General features: G+C 43.0%; 1 protein-coding gene across 1 annotated transcript; it reads left to right on the top strand.

The window, feature by feature from the left end:
- The first annotated feature begins 724 nt into the window (after positions 1-724).
- On the top strand, positions 725-23,209 carry SAMD7 (sterile alpha motif domain containing 7). The gene is made up of 8 exons (XM_084845703.1): positions 725-827; positions 2,200-2,326; positions 5,010-5,146; positions 10,670-10,748; positions 11,862-12,532; positions 17,709-17,830; positions 19,412-19,522; positions 22,937-23,209. Exons 1-8 carry the CDS (start codon positions 725-727, stop codon positions 23,207-23,209), a joined length of 1,623 nt encoding a protein of 540 aa, XP_084701829.1.
- The last annotated feature ends 1,159 nt before the right edge of the window (positions 23,210-24,368 follow it).

Here is a 24,368-nt window from a genome sequence, read left to right on the forward strand (position 1 = left end):
GAGGGGAGAGCACCTATGTTGCATACAGATGGTTCCATGTTCAGTACCTGTCATCTGTAGTGAAAAGGACCTCAGAGGGCAGGACTGGGAAAGATCCCTGCCCACACACTTAGAAAGTCAAAACAGAGCAAAATGTCCCAGTGGTCTAGTCTCGATATAAGCCAATCCATGATGTTCTTGCATATGTACAGACTGAAATGCTGTAGAGCTCAGTGTTAGCTGTTTAAAAGAATCGTGAACGGTTAAGTAATGGTTAAGGTTAGTAAGGCTTAATGGCTCAAGCTAATTGCAATTTGGGTCAAGATTAGGGACCAGTGAGAAATTTGAGTTTATTTTATGGATTTACCCAAATTGCATCTCCTAAACCTTTCAGTGAACTGACACAGAATTGCATTCTGAAATCCAGGAAAAGTCTTGGAAAGTGCACACACAAAATGTGTATATTTGAGAAAAGTGCACACAAAATGGCATTTCAGCCAAGTAAAGTACTTGGGGGAAATGCGTACATTTTAAAACGTGCACAGAAATATGTACATTAGGGGAAATGCACGCGCACACACAGACACACACAATATGAATTTTCATACGGATTTTTTCATTGCTATTTATACTGCATTTGTTCCATTATAAATTATTTGACTCCTGGTTTCTCTTTATTTCTCTTTCGGATCATACCAATTTCACCGATAACCAGTGAAAAAAACCAGCTGCATCACTCCTTAGCATGATTCCTCAAGATCACATGAGAAAGATGTCAGTCCTTGGAGAACAAGGAACCTTGGAAGACAAGCATTTATACCGGTTAGCAAGTGGTATCACAACAGGTGGTAAGATGGAATAAAGGCCGACAGTGGGGGAAGTTTGGACTAGGTAGTATTGGGATAAATGGCTACCAACCCATTCCACCTGGTTAACAGTTCTGTACTTTTAATTATAAATAGACATTGTTTTTAAATTATATGTGTAGTGTGTGCATGTGCATGCATGATATATATATATATATATATATATACACGCACACACACACATATGTAGAATGAAATTGATATGTGTTAAACAATAAAAATCTAATACAGACAGTTCTGTATAACAAAAGCTTGCAGATACTTTTAGTGATTGCAATTAATACAGTGAAATATATCATTTACATAGCAGCTGAATATTTTGTAATCCCATTTTCTATTGGACAAGGAGGCATGTATAAAGTAATGTTTGAGAAATTATTTATCAATGGAATCCTTAGAAACTTCGAATAAGGGGGTGGAGATTCTGTTTAGATGTTATTTATCTTTGTTTATTTATTTAAACATTTATAGGCAGAGCAAACGTTAAAACAATTTAAACAATGAGAAAGATTAAGAACAGAGCACTAAAAATCCTTCAAAAGAATGAAACCAGCTACCAATCTTTAAAAACCAACCAATGCTGAGCAGAACAGAAATGTCTTTACTGCCCACCATGACGGGGCTAATCTAACCTCTTTACAGAGGGAGGTCCCATAATTACTGCCACAGAAAAAGGCCATCCCATATTCCCACCAACCTAACCTCTTTTGGTGGTGACATATCCAACAGGGTCTCAGAAAAAGATTGTAAGCTATGGGCGATTTCATATGGGAAGAGGTAGCCTTTCAGATATTCTGGCCCCAAACTGTTTGGGGGCTTTATAACAGGGGAGGGTGGTGGATCCAATTTGGGGTGTGTGTGTGTGAAGATTCCAATCTGAGTTTTCGTTACAACCAGCCAAAAGTCCAAAGGAGCTATACAAGTTGTTGGTCCTATTTTGGGGATAGGGTTCAGCACCTTGGATAGTTCCTTTAGACTTCCGGCTGGTTGTAACTAAAATCCAGAATGGAAACTCTGCCCCACCGAAATTGGATCGACCAGCCTCTCCTGCTTTATAGATAAGAACCAGCACCTTAAATTGTGCCCAGAAACAATTGGAAGCCAGTGGAACTGATGCAGGGCCAGTACAACATGGTCTATAATGTGCATACCAGAAAGGAAACTGGCTGCAGCTTTTCGCAGCAGCTGCAGTTTCTGAACACTGTTCAAGGGCAGCCCCACATAGAGTACCTTGCAGTAGTCTAAATGGGAAGTGACTAAGGCACATGTCACTGTGGTCAGATGTGTCTTCTCCAGGAACAGATGCAACTGGCACATCTATATTTACACAAAGATATTATATGATTTCTGTTAGAACTGCGACAGCAACAAGAGATGATCATGAGAAACCAGATGATGGCAGTAAATCCACAACTAATGGGAGCAGGGCAGCAGAGAATCCAGGCGATTCCCTCTCAGTTTGAGCCTCGGTTTATGGAAAGGTATTTCTCTACCTAAAAAAACAACTTCTGTCTACATATTAAGCATGCAGGCAAAAGATATCCTTCTCCAACTGTCATACTGCTCAAAAGAGCTACCAGATAAATATCCAGGGACTAAGACTACAACAAAATGTTGATATTTGGAACCAGAAAAGAGGAGAAATTATTGATGTTGATCTCTCCCTCTATCTGGCCCATGTCCAGTATTTTCTTTATTCTTTTTGCCTGTGTTTGCAAGTGTAACATCAGAAGGATAATCCCCACAACTATGTAAAATAGTGGCCTTTATCTGCTGTTCTTGTCCATGTTTTATTTTTTTAATTATTATAAGCAATTGTTTTAAACTTTCATGACCATGTTAGCCTCCCTGGGCATCTCAGAGACAAGAGGGAAAGTCATGGTAATAATAAATAATGGACACATCCATTGGGTAAGGAAGACATGTGTTTTCTGGGCCACTTTCTGGGAAACAAGATGTACATATTGCCATTCCCACACCATAGCTCCATGTATGCATATTCCCTTGTCTTTATAAAGTCACACGTTAGAAGCAGTGAGAGAAGCAACCACAGAAATAATTAACAGTTTGCTGCAAGAAAAATGACTGTGTAACTCAGACTTCCCTGGTGTGGTGGAGTAGCTAGAGTGTTGGACTAAGAGTCGGGAGACCCAGGTTCTAGTCCCCACTCAGCCATGAAGCTCACTGGGTGACTTTGGGCCAGTCACAGACTCTCAGCCCAACCTACCTCACAGGGTTGTTGCTGTGAGGATAAAATGAGAGGAGGAGGATTATGTACGCTGCCTTGGGTTCCCTAAGGAAGCAAAAAGGTGGGATAATGTAATAAATAAATAAACATGATGCCCTCCAGATGTTTTGGATGACAGCTCCCAGCATTCCTGACCATTGGCCATACTGGCGGGTGTTGATGGGAATTGAAGTCCAAAACATCTGGAGTGCACTAGGTTGGGGAAGACTGGCCTAAACCAATCACAAAATATATCAAAAATTTAAGTAAGAGCAGTAACTAAAACCCCATCCAAATCAAAAGAGAGCCAGTGTGGTCTAGTGGTTAGAGTGTTGGACTGGGACTTGGGAGATCAGGGTTCTAATCCCTACTTATCCATGATGCTCACTGGGTGACTTTGAGCCAGTCACTGACTCTCAGCCTAAAGCAACCTCACAGGGTTTTTGTGAGGATGAAATGGAGACAAACACCATGTAAGCCATCTTGGGTTCCTTGAAATACGGGAAAAGGCAGGACAGACATTAATAATAATAATAATAATAATAATAATAATAATAATAAGGCTGAAACAAAAATGTCTTCTAAAAGAAAACAAAAAAGAAGCTAAATGTATCTCTCCAGGGAGAGAGTTCCATAGATGAAGAGCCACCACTAAAAAGCTATCACCTGTTCTTCCCCTCTCTTTTCTCCTTTGATCTGCTGCATATTCAGCAATGACCTCCAAGGGCTCTGTTTACATTGAAAGCCATCACCAGTGGCTGTTTTCACATAGTTGTTACAGAATTTGCCCTTTACAAGCAGTGCCTTAAAAATGTGAGCCTGCTATACTTACAGAAATCAGCTTTTTAAATCAGCTCTAGAATGGGCTTGTTCATTATCCACAACAGTTGCCATTTGGGTTTAGCAATAAAGCAACATATAAGATTTTGACTGGCAGCTCTAAAAGTGGTTGAAGCTCTCCTGGCCCTTAGGAACATAGGAAACTGCTTTATACTGAATCAGATCATTGGTCCGTCTAGCCCAGTTCTGTCAACATTGACTGACAGCAGCACTCCAGGGTTTCAGGCAGGATTCTCTCCCAGCCCCTCTACCTGAAGACCCTGGGGATTGAACCTGGGACCTTCTGTGTGCAAAGCATTTGCTCTACCACTGAGCTACAGTCCTTCCCTGCTCTTGTTTCCTTGACTGTTTTCCTTGGTTGCTCTTTTTTTTCCTTTGCTTGGCCCACCTGCACCTAGTCTACTCATCAGTGGGTCAGTGTTTTGGCATGCCTGTCTATCTGCAGCTGTATTCCAGGGCTCTGGATATCAAGTAGTTGTCTTGTTCTATGGTCCCTTGCAGGGAAGGTGGTAGCAACAGCAAGGAAGGAAGGCAGATCAAGGCATGAAGAATGTAGGACTTTGGATAGCTCCCAGTGGGTCCTGCTGCTGGGATCTCTGTCCTACTAGGTCAATAGGAGGATGTTGCCCCATCAGGGAGCTAAAGCCAGCTGAAGCTGATGTAGGCTGAGAAAATCTATAATGTGGTCAGCTCCGTGCCTTCTGGAGCTGCTGACTGGATTGTTAAAGGCCCTTGCCTGATTTTGTAGCCTGAGACTTCTGCAAAGCTGGGAATATGGGAGTTCTTCCGGGGACTCATCCTGTGAGCCAGAGGCAGGGCTATGTCCTCTGGCTGGGAGGGCTCTGAGTAAGGCACTGACTGACCTCCCTCCAAGGAAGTAGCCTGTGCTTCATCCTCATCAGAATTTTCTGCTTCACATTGGAAGGCCCAAGGGCTGAGGGCCCTGACAGTAGTCGCAGGCTCTCTGGTCTATTTTGCTAAATGGTGTCCAGGGATTTTTCCTAGAAATAACCTTTCTATGCCAAAATTGCACACTTTACAGATGGGACTGACCCACATTTTGCATGCCTTAACTAGATGCTTGTCTACCATCCTAGAGATTTGTTACCTTCGACTGAGATGTTGGCACCAGCTGACCCCAGGCAGATCCACATAGCTTCTCACCTTGTCCCTTCAGCCCCACAACATGCCAACATGCCAAATGTATTATCCAATCATGTTTACCAAGGGCCAGGTAAGGGACACTATGAAAACTATTTGGACAGCAGCAGTGTGAAACATGAATGCTTACTACTAGTTTCTTCTAATAAAGCTAATAAAAGTAATGAATATATCTAAATGTATTCCAAGTTATAAAGCAGTGTGCTATTGACTGACTAGGGGATGGTCACACATAGCTCCATCATATATAGAATGTACACAAGGCAGGCAGGGCATAACAACAAGGTTTGAGCTCATTTATTCTTCCCCACTACACAAAAAATCCCATTAACATGAACCTGAGCCTACACACACAAATGCCTGCATGGCTAATCCAAGCTCATGTAATCCAACTGCTTTGAAAAAAACACAAGTCTGGGTTGCCTGATGATTAAGGTTCAACTTTTAATTGATTAAGCAATCCATCGTTTTTGATCAACATTAAACATTGATTAAACAGATTCATGGTTTAATTTTAAACCATACAGATACTTTATTTAAAAAAAAAAACTGCAGATGGTGAGCACCTTTGTAAAACAAGCATCCTCTCTTCTCTACACAGGAGGGAAGTTATTATTTGTTTAAAAGATTTTTTAAAATTTAACCTGCCTTTCAAGGCCCACTGCCTTTGCAATGTGTCTTACAAGGTGATAAAAGACATGGTGTGGGGAATGCCTATTCTAAGATGCTGCTGCTACAAAGCATGTGTAATTCATCTAAAAACAAAGGCAGTATTCTTTTTGCTTCAGAACTATCATTTATATGAAAATGGCATGGGAGGCAAATCTTGGATTTACTGCGTCAGAGGCTGGTTGGGATGTCATGTGGTCCAGAGGCTTCCTCCCAGTCCTTGGTCCTCCTCCTGGTCCTCAGGGTCAGCATGGCTGGCTGGAGAATGCTGGGAGCTGTAGGACTTTTTTCTGTCTAAACATGCATAGGACTGTGCACTTAGACAATCAGCATGAGAAGTCATATGAATATGCCACTTCAATGCAGTCTATCAAACTGCATGGAATGCCCTATCAAAAACGTTTTGAAATAACTTGTACAGAGCAATCCTAAGCATGTTTACTCAGAGGTAAGTCCCAAAGCATTCAGTGAGATTTACTCTCCATTAAGTGTTTAGGATTGCAGCCTAGTTACAAAATCCAATTCCTAACCGAGACAGGCAGTACTGTACCAACCAAATCATTCTTTTTCTGATGTTCAGGAGTGACTGCCAATACTTATATAGCCAAAACAGTACTGGCCATCCACATGAGGCAGGTATCAGCAGGCTTGGTGGAGCCTCCAGGTTTGCAGAAGTACAAAAAATGTTTAGAAAAAAAGCCTAAGGTGTTGCCGGTGTGTGGTGGTGGTGTTGAGGCTCCAAAACAGCCCAATGAGGACTGAGCATGCTCAGTAGCTACAGAATGCTGACTTGAGTGTTAGTGGGGTAAAATGGAAACCCATGCGGGAGGGAGAATGGAATATCCTGGGGGAGGGAATGGCTTAATGACTGGACAGTAAACAGGAGCACTCCATACTGCAACATTTTGTTGTAGATACCATCAGCAGACTAGTGGCAGCTGGTGACTCCAGTTCTGGGGGGGCTGTAGTTCCATTCTGGATTTTAGTTACAACCAGGCAACACCCTAAAGTACTATCCAAGGTGCTGAACACATCTTGGGGATAAGGTTCAGAACCTTGGAGAGCACCTTTAGAGTTTTGGCTGGTGGTAACTAAAACCCAGAATGGAATCAAGGAAGGGGCGAATGCTCCTTCCTTGTTCTCCTCGACCTCTCAGCGGCTGTTGATACCGTTCACCACGGTATCCTCCTGGACTGCCTGGAGGGGTTTGGCATTGGAGACACTGTATTGCGGTGGTTCCAGTCCTTCCTTTCCAGTAGGTACCAGAGGGTAGCACTGGGAGAGGAGATTTCAGACCTGCGGTCGCTCACTTGTGGGGTGGCACAGGGTTCCATTCTCTCCCCAATGCTATTTAACATCTATGTGAAGCCGCTGGGGCTATCATCAGGAGGTTTGGGGTATGGTGTCATCAATATGTGGATGACACGCAACTCTACCACTCGTTCAAATCTTCACCAAGGTTGGCCGTAGAATCCCTGTCCAAATGTCTGGAGACAGTGAGTGGCTAGGGATAAGGATGGGGAGGAATAAGCTGAAGTTGAACCCTGACAAGACCGAGGTACTTTTGGTGGGAGACAAGAGGAGGTTGGAGGATGTTGACCTGGTGTTGAATGGGGTACGGCTACCCTTGAAAGACCAGGTCCATAGCCTGGGGGTCATTTTAGACTCCCAGCTGTCCATGGAGGCTCAGGTGTCAGCTGTGAGCTGGACAGTGCTGTACCAACTCCATCTGATACGGCAGCTGTGTCCCTACCTTCCCGACCATCTGCTCCCATCGGTAGTCCATGCCCTGGTCTCCTCTCGTCTAGACTACTGTAATGCGTTCTATGTGGGGTTACCCTTGAAGACTGTTCGGAAGCTGCAGCTGGTACAGAACGCGGCAGCTCGCCTGATTAAAGGCAGCCGCCGGCGAGATCACATCACTCCAGTGCTGAAGGAGTTGCACGGGATACCAGTTATTTTCCAGGCCAAATTCAAGGTGTTGGTTTTGACCTTTAAAACCCTATATGGTTCCGGCCCAGCCTATCTTAAGGAGCACCTCCAGCAACACCAGACAAGCCACTTAACAACATCAGCCTCGGATGGCCTTTTCTCTGTCCCATCAGCCAGGACAGATAGACTGGAGAGGATGAGGGAGAAGGCCTTCTCTGTGGTGGCCCCTACTCTGTGGAACTCCCTGTCTAGGGAACTCCACCATGCCTCCTCTTTAATGAGCTTCCGCCACACATTAAAAATGTGGTTGTTCATGCAGTCATTTGGGGTGGGTTAGGGTATTTTTAGAAATATGATGTTTTAATGTAGAATTGTATGGTTTTAAACTGTTTCTATTATTGTACATCGCCTTGAGTGGCTGGGTGACCAGCCAGATGGGTGATTAATAAATTAAATAAATAAATAAATAAATCACAACCCCTCTGGAACTGGAGTCACCAGCCGCCACTGTGGCAGATATGTCAAGGACGCACCCACTACACACCAACAACCAACACATGCCATGAGCACCCATGTAGTAGGGATGGGTGAATCTGTTAATTTCACTTTCGCGTTTCCCTGATCATATGTTCATTTCAGCCCGTTTCCACAGCAGTTTGTGAACCGGGCACAAGAAAAGGCAGCATGAAAATACATATACATTTGCATGTGTATTTTCCCCAAATATACACATTTTTGTACATAATTTCCTAGCATGAACACTTCTTGTAAGCCATTTTTCCCTGATATAATACATTTTTGCATATACTTTCCCTAATATATGCATTTCTGTGCATGCTTTTCGTGCACACCATCGGGTACATTCATATAAAAATTCTGACTGAACGAATTTCTCTTCCATCCCCACGTAGTTGGCTCATATATGAAAGTCATGACAAAAAGGCTATACTGCCATCTATAGGTAGGGATACTGTACATACCTTATTCTTTACGACACAGTAGGGGGGACGCAGCAGTCAGGTTAGCAGTAATCTTAAATCTGCATCACTGAGAAGCAGTCAAATCTCCATCGGACACATGCTAGAAATTCTTCACTAGCCACAGGCAGATTCCAGAATGTACATGTGCTTTTTCCTTATCTTAGGCACAACATAAATTATAAATCTTATCTCCCTCTTAGCAAACATTTAGATGCCCTCCAACGTTTTTCAAATAGGATTCATTCTCTATGTCACAAAGTAGCTTCTTGTATGCACAGAAAAGCTGTGTGAGCAAGACTTGTGTGTGGAATCTGATGATGGGTGTGCCCCACTAAATAAATCTACACAATAACTTTCAAAATGTCCACCAGGAGGAAAAACTACATCATTTTTTATTACTGCAAATAATACAGATACTGTAAATATGAGTTGTTTTCAAAGGCCGCAATCCAAGCAGCAGTGGCATAGTGGAGCCAGGGCTAGAAATGTATCGATTTTGAAAAATCTGTTCCATCTGCACCTTGTGGATTGTCAGGTGCCTTTCGTTCCGTCATCTGCTCATTGATGGAATTGGATTTTTCCCAGTTTCCAAAATTTGCACAAATTCGCACTTGCAGAAATGTGCAAATCCCCCCCCCAAAAAAAAATATGCAAATCCCCCCGTGCACATTTTCATGCTTTAGCCTATGGGGGAAATGTGCTTTTTCAGCTGTTTTTTTTTTTTTTAAAAATTACAAATTTTTCTATGACTAAATTTGCATAAATGTCCGGAAAGTAAAAACAACAACAACAACAACAATCAGAAGAATCCGTGCAATCCACAGGTCAGATTAATAGAAATCTGAACTTATTTGATTCCGTTGTGGATTTCTCCAACATGTCTAGCCAGGGCTCCCAGGATTGAAATACTGGGACTTCTTGATTAGCAGGGTCGATGATGTCATCTGCCACCCCGCTCAGGCTTCCCTGTTTTATCTAAGCTTAGCTGCTATAATCACAACAGCTCGGGGGTGGGGGGCAGAAATTAATTCTCCTACCAACAATATATTGTTGTTTTGGGGTGGCTTGGTCTTGAATCAGCAATTAAGACCAGTTAGCTTTACAAAAGACCTGCTCCTGATGGAAACTATAATGCTAGAACTGGTTTTGTGATATGGATCAATGCAGCTGCCTGTATTTTTGGACTCTCCTTTGGGCTGAGGCTATGGGGAGTGCCATAATGAGCATTTGCACTTCAAAATTTACCACTACACTACTGCCAAGCACACTCCCTTGGAAGTAAGTTCTATTGAATCAGCGAGGCTTGTTGACAAGTAAAATATTGTGGTGGCCATATGTCATATTAATCTGGTTCTCCAGCAAACTTGCAAGGGAAAATGCTCCCTGCAATATCACTGCAGATATAATGAGAAACATGGCAGAGGCATTAATTCTTTGATGAGAGTTGATTTCTTCAATGCAAAGCCCAGAAATACAGCCCTCAACAGGGGGACTGCTCCAGAGCATACCAGTATTGGTAAGAAAACTGTTGAGCCGCCTAGAATTGGGCAGAGAAGTGCCACGGGTTCTCCTAAATATATTTTATACATGACAGAGATGGTTGTACTGGCACAACCCTCCACACATGATAAAGCCATAATGATTTGTTGGAATGAGACCGTGACCAAAATTCAGCAAAAAGAGATCTTTCCTTGCAGAAAATGCCACTGAGATTTTTTTCGTACAAGTCACCGTGATCGCCTGTTGTAGCTATGCTTCTCTGTAAGATTGGGTAAGAGTACCAATAAAATACTAATACATTTCTAATAGGTCTCTCAATCCTATACATTCCTGGACGTAAGCTCCATTGAGCCAAATGGGACTTACTTCTCAATAGACATGCACAGGAATGTGCTGTTAGCTATATCTCAGTGTTTTCTGTGCATTAATCCACATGTACGTGAGAGCATTAATCTACATGTACATGAGAGAACAATTCAACTAATAATCTTTAACCCATTATCAATATTTTTTAGGATATAATTTTCTCCAGCCAGAATCCATGGAAGCTGTAAGCAGAAGGCAGGAATTGGTTCACAAACAAAATATTGCCAGGTGAAGTGAATGCAACATGTCCTAGAACTCAAAATTGAAGGAATGAGGCCAAAGGAAGCTCTCGCCTTGACTTTTATGCTTATTTTCTTCGCTGCTGCCTAACTAGAGACAATTAAGGCAGTGGACACCTATAGTTTGGTTAACACCCATGAGGTTGGTTATTTGAAACCCAGTTTTGACACTTACTCATATATCAGACTAGGTCTAATTTCAGAGTCAAGCCACCTAACCAAGCAGGGATATTGCACATGTGAATCAGTGCCAAGTTTTGACATAGGGCAGGGCTGGCCCTGCCATTAGGTACAGTGGGGGGGGGGGTGCCTCAGGCATGCTGAGGGACAGGGAGCAGCAATGAGCAGTTGGAGGACAGAGTTTTGTGTACCTCTTGGCCTTGCCTGCACTACAAAAGCTATCCTGCTGCCTTCAGGCATGGTGGAGGATTCTGTCTCGTTGCTAATGTTGAAATCAGATTTAACTACCAGAATCTGTATGTGGAATGGGACAAGGGGCGTCTTGACGTTTGCCCCAGGCAGCAAAATGTTTTGAGCTCGACATGACATATGGTAAAATGATGATGTGATTGTTGTGTTACCATATGGTGAATTCACAAGCCATATGAACATATTAAGCTGCCTTATAAAGAGTAAAGTTATTGATCTGTCCAGTTCAACACTGTCCACGGTGTGTGTGTGTGTGATATATAAAATATGTGTGAAGGGTGTGTGTGAGAGAGAGCAGAAGTCTGGCTTTGGCTCTGCCCACTTTTGTCTCTGGCCCCACCCACCACTGGCAGGTGGCCCCAGAAGGCTGTCCAAGTGGAAATGCAGCCTTCGGAGTGAAAAGGTTCTTCACCCCTGGTGTACTCTAACTGACAGTGGCTTTCCAGAGTTTCAGGCAGGGGTCTTTCCCAGCCCTACCTGGAGACTTTGGGGATTGAACCTGGGACCTTCTGCATGCAAAGCGTTTGGACTACCACTGAGCCATGAGTCAGTGCTTAAGTAACAAGTTGCAGTTGCTTCAACCTCTGCTTGTGGGAGCGAGGGAACTAGGCGGCTAAAGATTTCATCTCTATTTAGATCATCCCTTTTTGATTATATCATGTTCCTTGCCTAGGATGGAGATGGAAATGAGTGCCATTTTTCAACAAAAAGAAATAGAAAAAGTTCATCACAAAGGGTTGTTAGGGCTGGAAGGCCCTTTTGTTTACCATGGCATCCCTGCTAGCCCAGTTGCTTTTCGAGGGAGACACAGGATACTCGAGGGCCACCTTCCGAATGACTTATATGTCCATCGATCCACCCTCGATGAACTTCACGGCAACACCATGCTCATGGCTACTAGCCCTTACCCACCCATCAGTACTCTGCAAAGGGAGCGAGGTCGTCGGCCGGGCAGAAGAGCTGGGAATCACAAAGCTGCCGACTATAACGTCAATGGTATCAAGAGCCAAGGCGAGGACAAGGGCCCTGCCGCCACCGCCACCGAGGACAAAGAGGACAAAAAAGAAGCAGCTGAGACACTGAGCAACCATGAACAAAACAAAGCTTGCACAGAGCCATCTACAGCAGTTGCCCCAAATGGCAAGGAATGCAAACATGGCTTGCGAAAAAGCTCAGGCAGCCACGAAATGCCCAGCGAAGCGAACAGCTGCAGCAACAGAAATGAGAAAGATTCCAACACCTCTTGCTTGGCCTTTGATGAAAAGTATGTGTATCCGTCAGCGTTCACCTTTTCCGCTCTGCCGTATGGCTTCTCCATGCCCAGCAACCCACTGCTACCTTCAGGTAAGTTTAAGGGTTTAAGATCTGATTGTTCAATTATGTGAGAAGCACAAAACTTTGGATTCTTTTTAAAAACAAAACAAAGATGTCACTGTCACTGACGTTAAAGAGGCCACTGTCGAGCAAGTTCAAAAGGAGATTAGAGTGAGAGACTGCTGGGTTTAGACTGATGCATAATTGTATTGCCAGAGACGTGAATGGGGATAAAGGAATTTTCTCACACTACATGTGTTAATTGGCTTACCTAGTGCCAGGATGTTTGTGTTAGCAGCAACAACGGCACTGTAAATGACCACTCTTAATAATGTGATTTCACTTTTTGCATTTCCTTTCCTTCTGACCCCACTATTTACTATTCTTCCCCCATCACCACCACCACAACCACCACTATATGTGTTGTTGTTCAGTCGTTCAGTCGTGTCCGACTCTTCGTGACCCCATGGACCATAGCACGCCAGGCCTTCCTGTCCTGCGCTCTCTCCCGGAGCGTGCTCAAGTTCATATTCATTGCATCCGTGATGCTATCTAGCCATCTCATCCTCTGCCGTCCCCTTCTCCTTTTGCCTTCAGTCTTTCCCAGCATCAGGGTCTTTTCCAGGGAGTTTTCTCTTCGCATTAGGTGGCCAAAATATTGGAGCATCAGCTTCATTATCTGTCCTTCCAATGAGCACTCAGGGTTGATTTCCTTTAGGATGGACTGATTTGACCTCCTTGCAGTCCAGGGGACTCGTAAGAGTCTTCTCCAGCACCACAGTTCGAAAGCATCAATTCTTCCGCGCTCAGCCTTCCTTATAGTCCAGCTCTCACAGCCATACATTACTACTGGGAAAACCATAGCTTTGATTAGACGGACTTTTGTCGGCAAGGTGATGTCTCTGCTTCTTACTATGCTGTCTAGGTTGGCCATAGCTTTCCTCCCAAGGAGCAAGCGTCTTTTAATTTCATGGCTACAGTCACCGTCTGCGGTGATCTTGGAGCCCAAGAAAGTAAAATCTGTCACTGCTTCCATTTCTTCCCCTTCTATATGCCAGGAAGTGATGGGGCCAGATGCCATGATCTTAGTTTTTTTAATGTTGAGTTTCAAACCAGCTTTTGCACTCTCCTCTTTCACCCTCAACAAGAGGCTCTTGAGATCCTCTTCGCTTTCTGCCATTAGGGTGGTATCGTCTGCATATCGGAGGTTGTTGATAATTCTCCCAGCAATCTTAATTCCGACCTCTGATTCATCCAACCCGGCATTTCTCATGATGTACTCTGCATATAAGTTAAATAAGCAGGGTGACAATATGCAGCCTTGTCGTACTCCTTTCCCAATTTTGAACCACTCAGTTGTTCCATGTCTGGTTCTGACTGTTGCTTCTTGACCCTCGTACAGGTTTCTCAGGAGACAGGTAAGGTGGTCTGGTACTCCCATCACTTTAAGAATTTGCCACAGTTTGTTGTGATCCACACAATCAAAGGCTTTAGTGTAGTCAATGAAGCAGAAATAGACGTTTTTCTGGAATTCTCTTGCTTTCTCCATGATGCAGCGAATGTTGGCGATTTGATCTCTAGTTCCTCTGCCTCTTCAAAACCCAGCTTGTACTTCCGGTAGTTCTCGGTTCGCATACTGCTGAAGCCTAGCTTGTAGGATTTTGAGCATCACCTTGCTGGCATGTGAAATGAGCGCAATTGTGCGGTAGTTTGAACACTCTTTGGCGTTGCCCTTCTTTGGAATTGGAATGTAAACTGACCTTTTCCAGTCTTGTGGCCACTGTTGAGTGTTCCAGATTTGTTGGCATATTGAATGCAGCACTTTAACAACATCATCTTTTAGGATTTTAAATAGCTCGGCTGGAATACTGTCATCTCCGCTAGCTTTGTTGTTACTAATGCTTCCTAAGGCCCACTTGACTTCACTCTCTAGGATGTCCGGCTCAAGTTCAGTGACCGCACTATCATGGCTATCAGGGACATTCAGATCTTTCCTGTATAGTTCTTCTGTGTATTCTTGCCACCTCTTCTTAATCTCATCTGCTTCTGTTAGGTCCCTGCCTTCTTTGTCCTTTATCATGCCCGTCTTTGCACAAAACGTTCCCTTGAGATCTCCAATTTTCTTGAAGAGATCTCTAGTCTTTCCCATTCTGTTGTTTTCCTCGATTTCTTTGCATTGTTCATTTAAGAAGGCCTTCTTATCTCTCCTTGCTATTCTCTGGAACTCTGCATTCAGTTGGGTATGAACCCTTTCTCCCTTGCTTTTCGCTTCCCTTCTTTCGTGAGCTACTTGTAAAGCCTCATCAGACAGCCACTTGGCTTTCTTGCATTTCTTTTTCTTTGGGATGGATTGAGTTGCTGCCTCCTGAACAATGTTACGGACCTCCGTCCATAGTTCCTCAGGCGCTCTGTCTATCAGGTCTAATCCCTGAAATCTATTCCTCACCTCCACTGTATATTCATCAGGGATATGATTTAGGTCATACCTGAACGGTTTAGTGGTTTTCCCGACATTCTTCAATTTAAGCCGAAATTTTGCAAGAAGCAGCTCATGATCTGAGCCACAGTCAGCTCCAGGTCTTGTTTTTACTGACTGTATGGAGCTTCTCCATCTTTGGCTGCAAAGGACATAATCAATCTGATTTCGATATTGACCATCTGGTGACGTCCATGTGTAGAGTCGCCTCTTGTGCTGTTGGAAAAGAGTGTTTGCTATGATCAGCATGTTCTCTTGGCAAAACTCTATTAGCTTTTGTCCTGCTTCATTTTGTACACCAAGGCCATGCCTGCCTGTTATCCCGGTGATTTCTTGACTTCCTACTTTAGCATTCCAATCCCCTATGATGAAGAGGACATCTTTTTTTGATGTTAGTTCTAGAAGGTGTTGTAGGTCTTCATAGAACCCATCAACCTCAGCTTCTTCGGCCTCAGTGGTTGAATTACTGTGATGTTGAATGGTTTGCCTTGGATTCGTACTGAGATCATTCTATCATTTTTAAGATTGTACCCCAATACTGCTTTTCCCACCCTTTTGTTGACTATGAGTGCTACTCCATTTCTTCTAAGGGATTCTTGCCCACAATAGTAGATATGATGGTCACCTGAATTAAATTCGCCCATGCCTGTCCATTTTAGTTCGCTGATTCCCAAGATGTCGATGTTCAATCTTGCCATCTCATGTTTGACCACCTCCAGCTTACCTTGATTCATTGATCTGACATTCCAGGTTCCTAAACAATATTGTTCTTTACAGCATCGGATTTTCTTTTCACCACCAGACACATCCACAGCTGAGTGTCCTTTCGGCTTTGGCCCAGCCGCTTCACTCTTTCTGGTGCTACTTGGAAATACCCTCTGCTCTTCCCCAGTAGCATATTGGACACCTTCCGACCTGAGGGGCTCATCTTCCGGCGTCATCTCTTTTAGCCTTGTGATACGTTCCATGGGGTTTTCTTGGCAAGAATACTGGAGTGGGTTGCCATTTCCTTCTCCAGTGGACCACATTTTGTCAGAACTCTCTGCCATGACCTGTCCGTCTTGGGTGGCCCTGCACGGCACAGCTTATGGCTTCACTGAGTTATGCAAGCCCCTTCGCCACAACAAGGCAGTACTGCATATATATTTGAAACTCTCCATAATACTCTATGGATCTGGTGAAATGGGCTATAGTCCAAACTTATGCCAGAATACATTTTGTTAGAGAGCAATCCTATGGCCACTAGACACTGTCTAGAGGGCCATAGGATTTTTCAGTTTCTGGGAACCAAGGTCGGAGCCAGGGCTCCGAACGCAGTTCCCAGTAACTGCTCTCCCCTCCCCCTTGTAGCCAGCATGGTTCTCTCTGCACCGGCTATGACTCTGTGCTCGGAAACAGAGCGTGGCGACAGGGAAAAGGGGTGTTCCCGGGGGTGGGGAGGGGAGGAGACTGCGGAAGATGCATTACACAGCTTCCTATGCGGCACATGGCCTCCTTCCCTCCCACTCCCCCAAACCATGGCTAGACAGCCAAAATTGGCCATCATGCCAAAAATGCAGGGCGGCCAGGGCATGGAGATGAGGATCACCTCCATGCTACAGCCGCCCTGCATTGGATACTTGGCAGCCTCCAGCTTCTGAGGCTGCTGACTATCTCAACAGGACTGTGCCCTTAGTCTCTAAGATTCCACAAGACTCTTTGTACCATTTAGCACTGGCTATACACAGAGCTGCAGTACCCTCTGCTTTTTAAAAACCCATTATGAGCACCTTTGAAGGAGTTAAACAATTATTTGACAGTGTGATGGCAGTAGGAGACATATGGTTAAGGGATGTGCAAGGGGATGGTATTATGACTGGAGGTACAGGAGAAGAGAAGCTTTGGCAGCCAATGCCAACCTGTTTTCAAGTATCATAAACACAAGGGCTAGAAACCTGCTAGTTAAAAATTGAGCTAAATTCCTCAGGAATCCAAATTCTGCACCAAGTATAGCTTCTATGTAGGCCAGCCACTTACCCATTGCCAAATAATTATTACTGCAATTTAAATAGAAATACACTAATATCACCATGACAAGGTGATCCGTGGGCCTGCTCGGTGTGCTGTCCAGGTGCCATCTGTTAATAGGCAAAGTTAAGGGCCAGCTCTCCTTTCTTAGGGTTCTCTATCTTTAAACCGGCTTTGGACTGTCAAGGTACAGTCCTTCAAATAGAGGATGGCTTCCAATAAAGGACTGTCCTCTGGCAGCTCTTCAAAGAGAGGACTGTCCTCTGTAAAGTAGGACACGTGGCCACTCCAGTTGTGGGTCAGATCCATATGAATGGAATCATAGAAGAGCTGCTGCAATACATAGTGCTGTCAGGGCCAAATTACATGTTGCCTTGAAGCTGTGTTTAGTAAACCAGAGTGGCCATGTTTTCTTTTCAAAGCAGCCTTAGAGTTCTGAGGTGCGATGATGTGGGGGAGGGGGGAGAGTATCTGGAAAGTTGGCAGGGGCAAAAGCAGCAGAGTTGACAAGCATTATACTCCTCCTTTTCTTTGCTGCAAATTGCCTTTGTTCCAAGGATTCTGTGGAGAGGAAAGCAGCGCTAGGGTTACGTTACATGCAGCTTCAGTGCATTTGGACCCCAGTGTATAATATTGAATTCATATGCACACATTAAATTTAAGGAATTGTTTCCCTGTCAGTCACTGAATGCAAAACCCTCTGTTTCTCTTTCCTCCCTGTAGCCACTTCCAACCTGATTCTGAATGGGGAAGACATTTCTTCCACTGGAGATATTCGCAAATGGGCTGTTGAAGATGTATACAGTTTTATCATCAGCCTTCAAGGGTGTGCAGACTATGCACAGGTAACCATAAGCATTAACATTGGTTTAATATTCCACAAGGGGATGGGTTTTTTTAAAAAAATTCAGGAATGGTTCAGCCAGTGCAGGCTGGTGGCTCTGATGTCAGAGGGGCAGTAGATCCGTTCCGGATTTCAGTCGGAACTCTAAAGGAGCTATCCATGGTGCGGATAGCTCCTTTAGAGTTCAGTCTGGTTCTGACTGAAACATGGAGCAGATTCACCGCCCCACTGACTTCGAAGCCACCAGCCTCCACTGGGTTCAGCCAAAATTAAAGGTCTTTGGCAGAGTAATCCTATTTCTCAGGGTGAAGGAGATGCATGGTTGAGCCACTGCTATATCCAGAACCTTGCCACCAATCAGCGGCCACAGCAGGAGATGGAGGGGAACATGTGTGTGGGGGGCACTACCCTCCTCCCCCCAATTGCCTCCAATGGGACAGAATTTAACATGCCAGTTATTGGGCTAGCTTAGGTTCCTGGTCCATTTGGTGGCTTAGTGTCCCCCAAACGGACCAAGGGGCCATACCATCCTGTGGATCTTCACCACCCCGCCCCCCAATGTCCCCAAACTGCCTGTTTTCGCCCCACTGCCAGCAGCGCAGCACCAGAAGGGAAGCCACAGTGGTAGAGCTTTGAACTGCTGTTCACAGAGGACCCCCAAAGGTGGATCTCTCTCTCTCTGTGGCAGAGAAAGAGGTCCACTGCATCCAACTGCCCCTCAGCTAGCATTCCAAGAAGAGCAGAGGATTGTTCCCCATGACCCAGTGATTTCACTGGGAGAGAGAAGAGTACTTGTTTAACTCTCCCATTTAATTTAATGGGATTTAATGAGCCTAACTTTGGCTGGATTGTGCCTCTACATTTTTGTATATTTTATATTATAATTGTTTTTTTAAGATTATTTAGAAATATGTACCATGGAATAAATTTCAGTAGTGCCAACAAGAGCTAAATTTATATTTATACGGGGCCAGTGAATGGTCTATGAACACTTGGTGCTGCATCCTTAGTCAAGATAAGCAGGTGTAGTCCAATTTAAGCCCTTGAATGGGAGTCCTTTGCAAGAACAGCATTAAAAGCGTAATACATATTTTTTTTCAAAATAGATTGGCCTCCTAAGAAATATACCCTTATGAGTAATAAAGTGTTTTCTATTCTAAAAATTGATAATATTATCAACTGTCATCACCAGTATGATAGAATTTATCATGTTTGGTATTTGCTTAGCCCCTTACAAGTCTTAAATGGTAGGACAGGTGTCAGTTTTCATCCTAAGCCCTAAATTAGGGGTATTGACCCTCAGTCTGGCTCTCCAGGGTTCACAGGGTTCACACAGGCAAACATATGTTGTGGGTCAAAGAAGCGTCCACCTCCAAAATATAGTTCAGTAAAGAGTTCCATATGTTTAACCCATTTTTGAAAGGACTATAATATGTAATTTGATTTTACTCAAGTCTACTCAGCTCTACGCAACTCAGTAGAACCTATTTTTGCTACCTTCTTTTTTGTTTGTTGCCACAGTCTGAAAAAGTTTAAGACTGTTGTTTTAACCAACAATGTGATTTTTTGTTTGTTTGATAAGATATTTAAAGATCATGCCATTGATGGGGAAACCTTACCACTACTCACAGAAGAACATCTTTTAGACACAATGGGATTAAAACTTGGACCTGCATTAAAGATTCGCTCTCAGGTATAGTGAACAAACACAATGAAATTAAAAATATTGAGTGAAGGAAATGTGCATGTTTTATTTATTTATTTATTTATTTATTTCATTTCTAACCGCCCAATAGCTGAAGCTCCCTCTTAATTTTCACTAACTTTCTCATTATGGCTTTTATCACAAACCTAGCTTTAGGTTGCACTGTCTGCCTGACCCCTAACAATATTGCTGTTACTTTGTAAATTCACAATGTATTCTACTGTCTAAAATCAGTCACAGGCCTTCTACAAAGGTTGGGTTACTTTTGAGAATCCAAGGATATTTCAGCAATAGACATATGTTCAAACCTTCCCACAGTGTTTATACACCTAAACAGCTCTTCTGGCTAGGAATATCTAACACAGAAGCTGGGTTCAGACATAATGCTAAGCCATGATAGGTAAACAGCTGAGCTACCCATGACAGGCTAGCGTGTCATGGGGTGGGGTGCATTTCTCCTGCCCATGATGAGTTAATTCCCCTGATTATGCCACCCTCAGAATCCACACTCTGCAGTAAGGGTTATTTTACCTATGATGGGTTAGCGTATCGTCCGTCGCACCAGCATGGGTTACAGAGATTGACTAGAACTGCTCGGCAAAAGCAGCCAAAAATGCTGCTGCTGCTCTGCTCCTCTCAGCGATCTCTATTCCCTCTGCAAAGGAAGCTGGGATACCTGTAAATAAATAAAATAAACTCACACTCAACCCTGAGTGTGGGTTGTCGTGTTGTGTGAACCCAGCCAATACCTTGTAAAGCCAAAGTTGAAACAGAGTTAAAATTAGTTCAGTTCAGTTGTATTTCTGTTTGCCATAGGGCATAAAATAAATGCAAAAATACAATACATAAAATGGTGAATAAGAGAAACTATATCTTACAGATTATTGCTATGGGAAAAAGTAGGTCAATCAAAATCACTTGTCATTGTAGCAATCAGGTCGCAATCATTACGGGTAGCAGGTCTCAGCATGGGATTCAATAAAAACAGCACGAGATTCAGATAATGTTAAAGCATTAGTTAGTGACTTGAGTAACGTGTCTAGACATCTGACTTTGTTAACAAATCACCTTTGTGATTTGTTACAAAGCCACTAGATGTAGAGCAAAGTGTTTGGATATGATTGGTATAAAGTGTTACAAAAATTCAGAGATATGAATGTAAGGCGATTGACATATTAAAGGTTATGCTATATTATTGTTGCATATCCACCCTATTTTAACTTTAGTAAAGGCTTGATATGTATCTTATAGTTTTGTTATTTTAACTTTGTGTAATTTTTGGTATTGCATAATAGTATTTTAAATTTTAAGTTGGTATCTTTTGCAATGATCTTTGGATTGAGCAATAAACATATTGCTTACTGACGAAATCATCTTTGGAAGATTTGACCAATTTTCTGGGGCAGAAATGTGTTTCTAACTGACATGTAAATGGGGTATTTTAAAGAAGCATGTACAAGTTACTCAGGTAAAGCTCCCTTACAAAAAAAGGTGTTGACCAAGTTCTTCTCAGTGGAAAGTAATTAATTTGAGCAAGATATTCTTCTTAATAATGTCAGAATTTGAAAATGGCAACCCCTGGTGCTACTTTATTACTACCCACTTAGTCCATACCATGTTGGGTGCAAGTATCAAAGACCTGAATTCCAATTTGGCCAAATGTGCCTTTAAGGACAAAAAATAATAATCCTGAAAGAAACCATTGTGGTTGCATCACTTTGATTAAATTTTGCTCCCAAATTGGCTGGTCAGATAGAGAAACATTTGCCCCCTTAAGAATGTTAAGGTCTATTTTCAGACATCAAGAGGAGTTTACTCCAGTAGTTAAAGGGTACAGACATAATTTAACTCCTACAGCCTTTATACTGGTCTCAACTCTTAAAATGCTGCAGGTAGCCCTGTGAGGTCCTGAAAATGACCTTGAGGAGCTTATTTTGGAGGAAAAAAAAAATTTTTTTACCTCCCCAAATCTTGGCACTATATAGAGCTTCGGGAAGAAGGTTTTTCTCCAAAAATTTCCAAAATGGGTAGAATCTGCTTGCCTCTGTAAGACTTCAACAGAGTAACCCTGATACACTGTGCTCTGATTTCAATTGATATCCTCTGTATGATTGAACCACCTTCCAAACCCCCCAAAAGAACTCCAAGATAAGTACATTTGTTTACTTAGTTGCAGTCAATACACATGAAAGAAGCAGCTCCTCCATTTCCTTCCCAGACCATTTAAGATTGCTCCCTCTAGCCTCTATTACTCTGACTGCTCTTTTAAATGATAAAAAATGAATAAAAATCCACATTCCTTTTATGGTTATACAAACAATTAAGATTTCGGGTCAGCCATCCTACAGTCTCTCTTCCTATTATCTCCTGATTTAAACTAACCTCCTGTGTCTTGCTTTTAAAAGTTACTTTTCATCTTAATCTTTGTGCAGCTTTTATTGTCCCTCCAGTTATCTGTCACTTCCTCTTATTAGCCTTTATTTATTTATTTATTGCATTTATATCCCACCTTTTTTTCTCTTGCAAGGAACCCAAGGCGGCTTACATTATCCTCCTCCTCTCCATTTTATCCTCACAACAACAACCCTGTGAGGTAGGTTGGGCTGAGAGTGTGTGGCTGGCCCAAAGTCACCCAATGAGCTTCCATGGCCGAGTGGGGACTAGAACCCGGATCTCCCGGCTCCCAGTCCAACACTCTAGCCACTACACCACACTGGCCTTATCTGACCATATCCATCAGGCACACTACTGATGTCTCTGAACATGGTCAGTGGTAGCACTTAAGGAAGACATTGGATAAAGGACTAGATGCAACTCTATCTTTCTCCCTACAAATTGTGCCAAAGCACATCTGCAGAAACCACAGCTAGATTTGGGGTGACGGTGGTGGGAAGAATATACAGAAGACATCCTCAATTGCCACTCAAGCTCAGATTTGCTGCTATGAGATGATGTGATCAGCCAGACCCAGAAGGCTCAGATATCATGCATCAGTACCAATAGGGATCAGAACAAACAGCTGTAAGGCTGGAAACCAAAATCAAAAGAGGAACAGCTGCACCAGTTGAACTCCCAACACTTTTCAACACAGGTCTTTATCAAGGAAAAGTCTCTTAGAGACTTTTCTGGAGAATTCCCTCTACCTTACTTCTTTGGAAGAAGTACGGGAGAGGGAATCCTCCAGAAAAGTCTAATAGTTTTTCCCTTGATAAAGACCTGTGTTGAAACGTGTTGGGAGTTCAACTGGTACAGCTGTTCCTTTTTTGATTCAGATATCATCCACCCATTGTCAGCCCTGTGAATAATCTGCTGTAGTAGTTATATGTAAGGTTAAACTGGGCATCACATTCAACAGACATTATTTTGCAAAGTAATTATTCTTAATTGCTTGTCTCTTTAAAGGTGTCTCGACGCCTGGGGAATGTGTTCTACATGATGAATCTTCCTTTGTCCATGCCTGCTCCCTCTGCTAAGGGCAAGCCTTCTGATCCTCCCCTAGATATGGCATCTCCTCTTCATTGCAACAATACTGGTGATGTTCTGGCCAGTCCTTGCTCCCAGGATCCTGAATCTTCAAAAACAGTTGAGCAAGTAGTGGCGGGAAGCAGGGAAAATACATCTGATGTAGCTGGAGCTCATACTGATTTCCAGATGATCACCTATCAGAAAAAATGAAGCTGGTCATACAGTAGAACTGGCAGTGCAACAAAGGGCACCAGTGGGTATCTAAGTTGTAGATATTCTTGTAAAATTTGGAAATGTGAAATAACCTATGTTCACCAAATTCTTTCTTTTTTAGAAAAACTAAAATAGATACATCTGTGCAATTACTAAGTACAATTTATTTAGTAAATATGAATACACAAAAACATTGATAGGAGACTGCAAGGAGACCTGTTATACCTGTAAGTTTTGGAGGCTGTGCAGAGATTCTGCTCTCTTCCTCAATACATCTCTTCTTGGTCCTCTAGGTATTTTGTTGGGTTGCTAATTGGGGCGGGGGGCGGGGGGCAGGGGGAGAAACAGAATAATAAAGGCTGTGCTGCATTCTACTTGCCACATGTGGGCAACTCACAACTCAAGTTAAGCAATATTCAGAGCATCCATGGTTAAAAACCTTAGGTTAAATCCAGAAATCTGTGAGCATCATTCTACTCTTGGAACTCTCCTGCTCATGAAATAGGGGATTTCCCCTGCAGCCCATTAAGCCCTCCCAAAATCTGCACCAGAGAGTTGGGGAACCCTCTGGAGTGAAGTGGGAGGCTGCAGAGAGAAGAGAGAGTCAGTAAAAATCTGCCCCTCCTTCCCCATCCCTGCACTGTGAGTGGAGTGGATCCATCCTTTGGGTGGATCACAACCCTTTTGAGGACTCATTCTATTTGCAGAAAGGCTGTGTTGGATTCAGCCTATTATCAATCAATTAATTACACAGTTTTGTCATCTTTTAGAACTATTTTTTAGTTTACGTTCTGCTCGTGTCATAAACAGCAATAAAATCTACTGAAAATACAGTACAAGCATTATAGAATATCTGGTATATAACATTCTGTAATTCTAAATATACACCCCTAATAATTAAATCTGTTCATAGTAAGCATGTAGTTCCCTCAAGAATTCATTATCAGAAATAACATTTACCTTTGAAACATCTAGTAGATTCATTTCACCCTACCCTGTGATGCTTGTTTATTCCAACTGAAATGCTATTTCCAAAAGTATATTCTAATTAAACCATCTATTCTTATAGGTTATCAACCTAGCCTGGTAGATCAGTTAATAAAGACTTAGGATGCCTAGTGTCAGGGTTCCCCTTATGACCTGGACCGCCTGAGCA

The sequence above is a fragment of the Heloderma suspectum genome, chromosome 3, assembly GCF_057233095.1.
Source record: "Heloderma suspectum isolate Gila_16-S chromosome 3, 16-S_ref, whole genome shotgun sequence".
Taxonomy (NCBI): Eukaryota; Metazoa; Chordata; class Lepidosauria; order Squamata; family Helodermatidae; genus Heloderma; species Heloderma suspectum.

Coding starts and splice junctions, on each gene's coding strand:
- SAMD7 (XM_084845703.1), top strand. CDS start 725: ATGATTCCTCAAGATCACATGAGAAAGATGTCAGTCCTTGGAGAACAA. Junction 10,749..11,861: donor CACAAACAAAATATTGCCAG/GTGAAGTGAATG, acceptor TTCCTTGCCTAG/GATGGAGATGGAAATGAGTG. Junction 19,523..22,936: donor CATTAAAGATTCGCTCTCAG/GTATAGTGAACA, acceptor GTCTCTTTAAAG/GTGTCTCGACGCCTGGGGAA.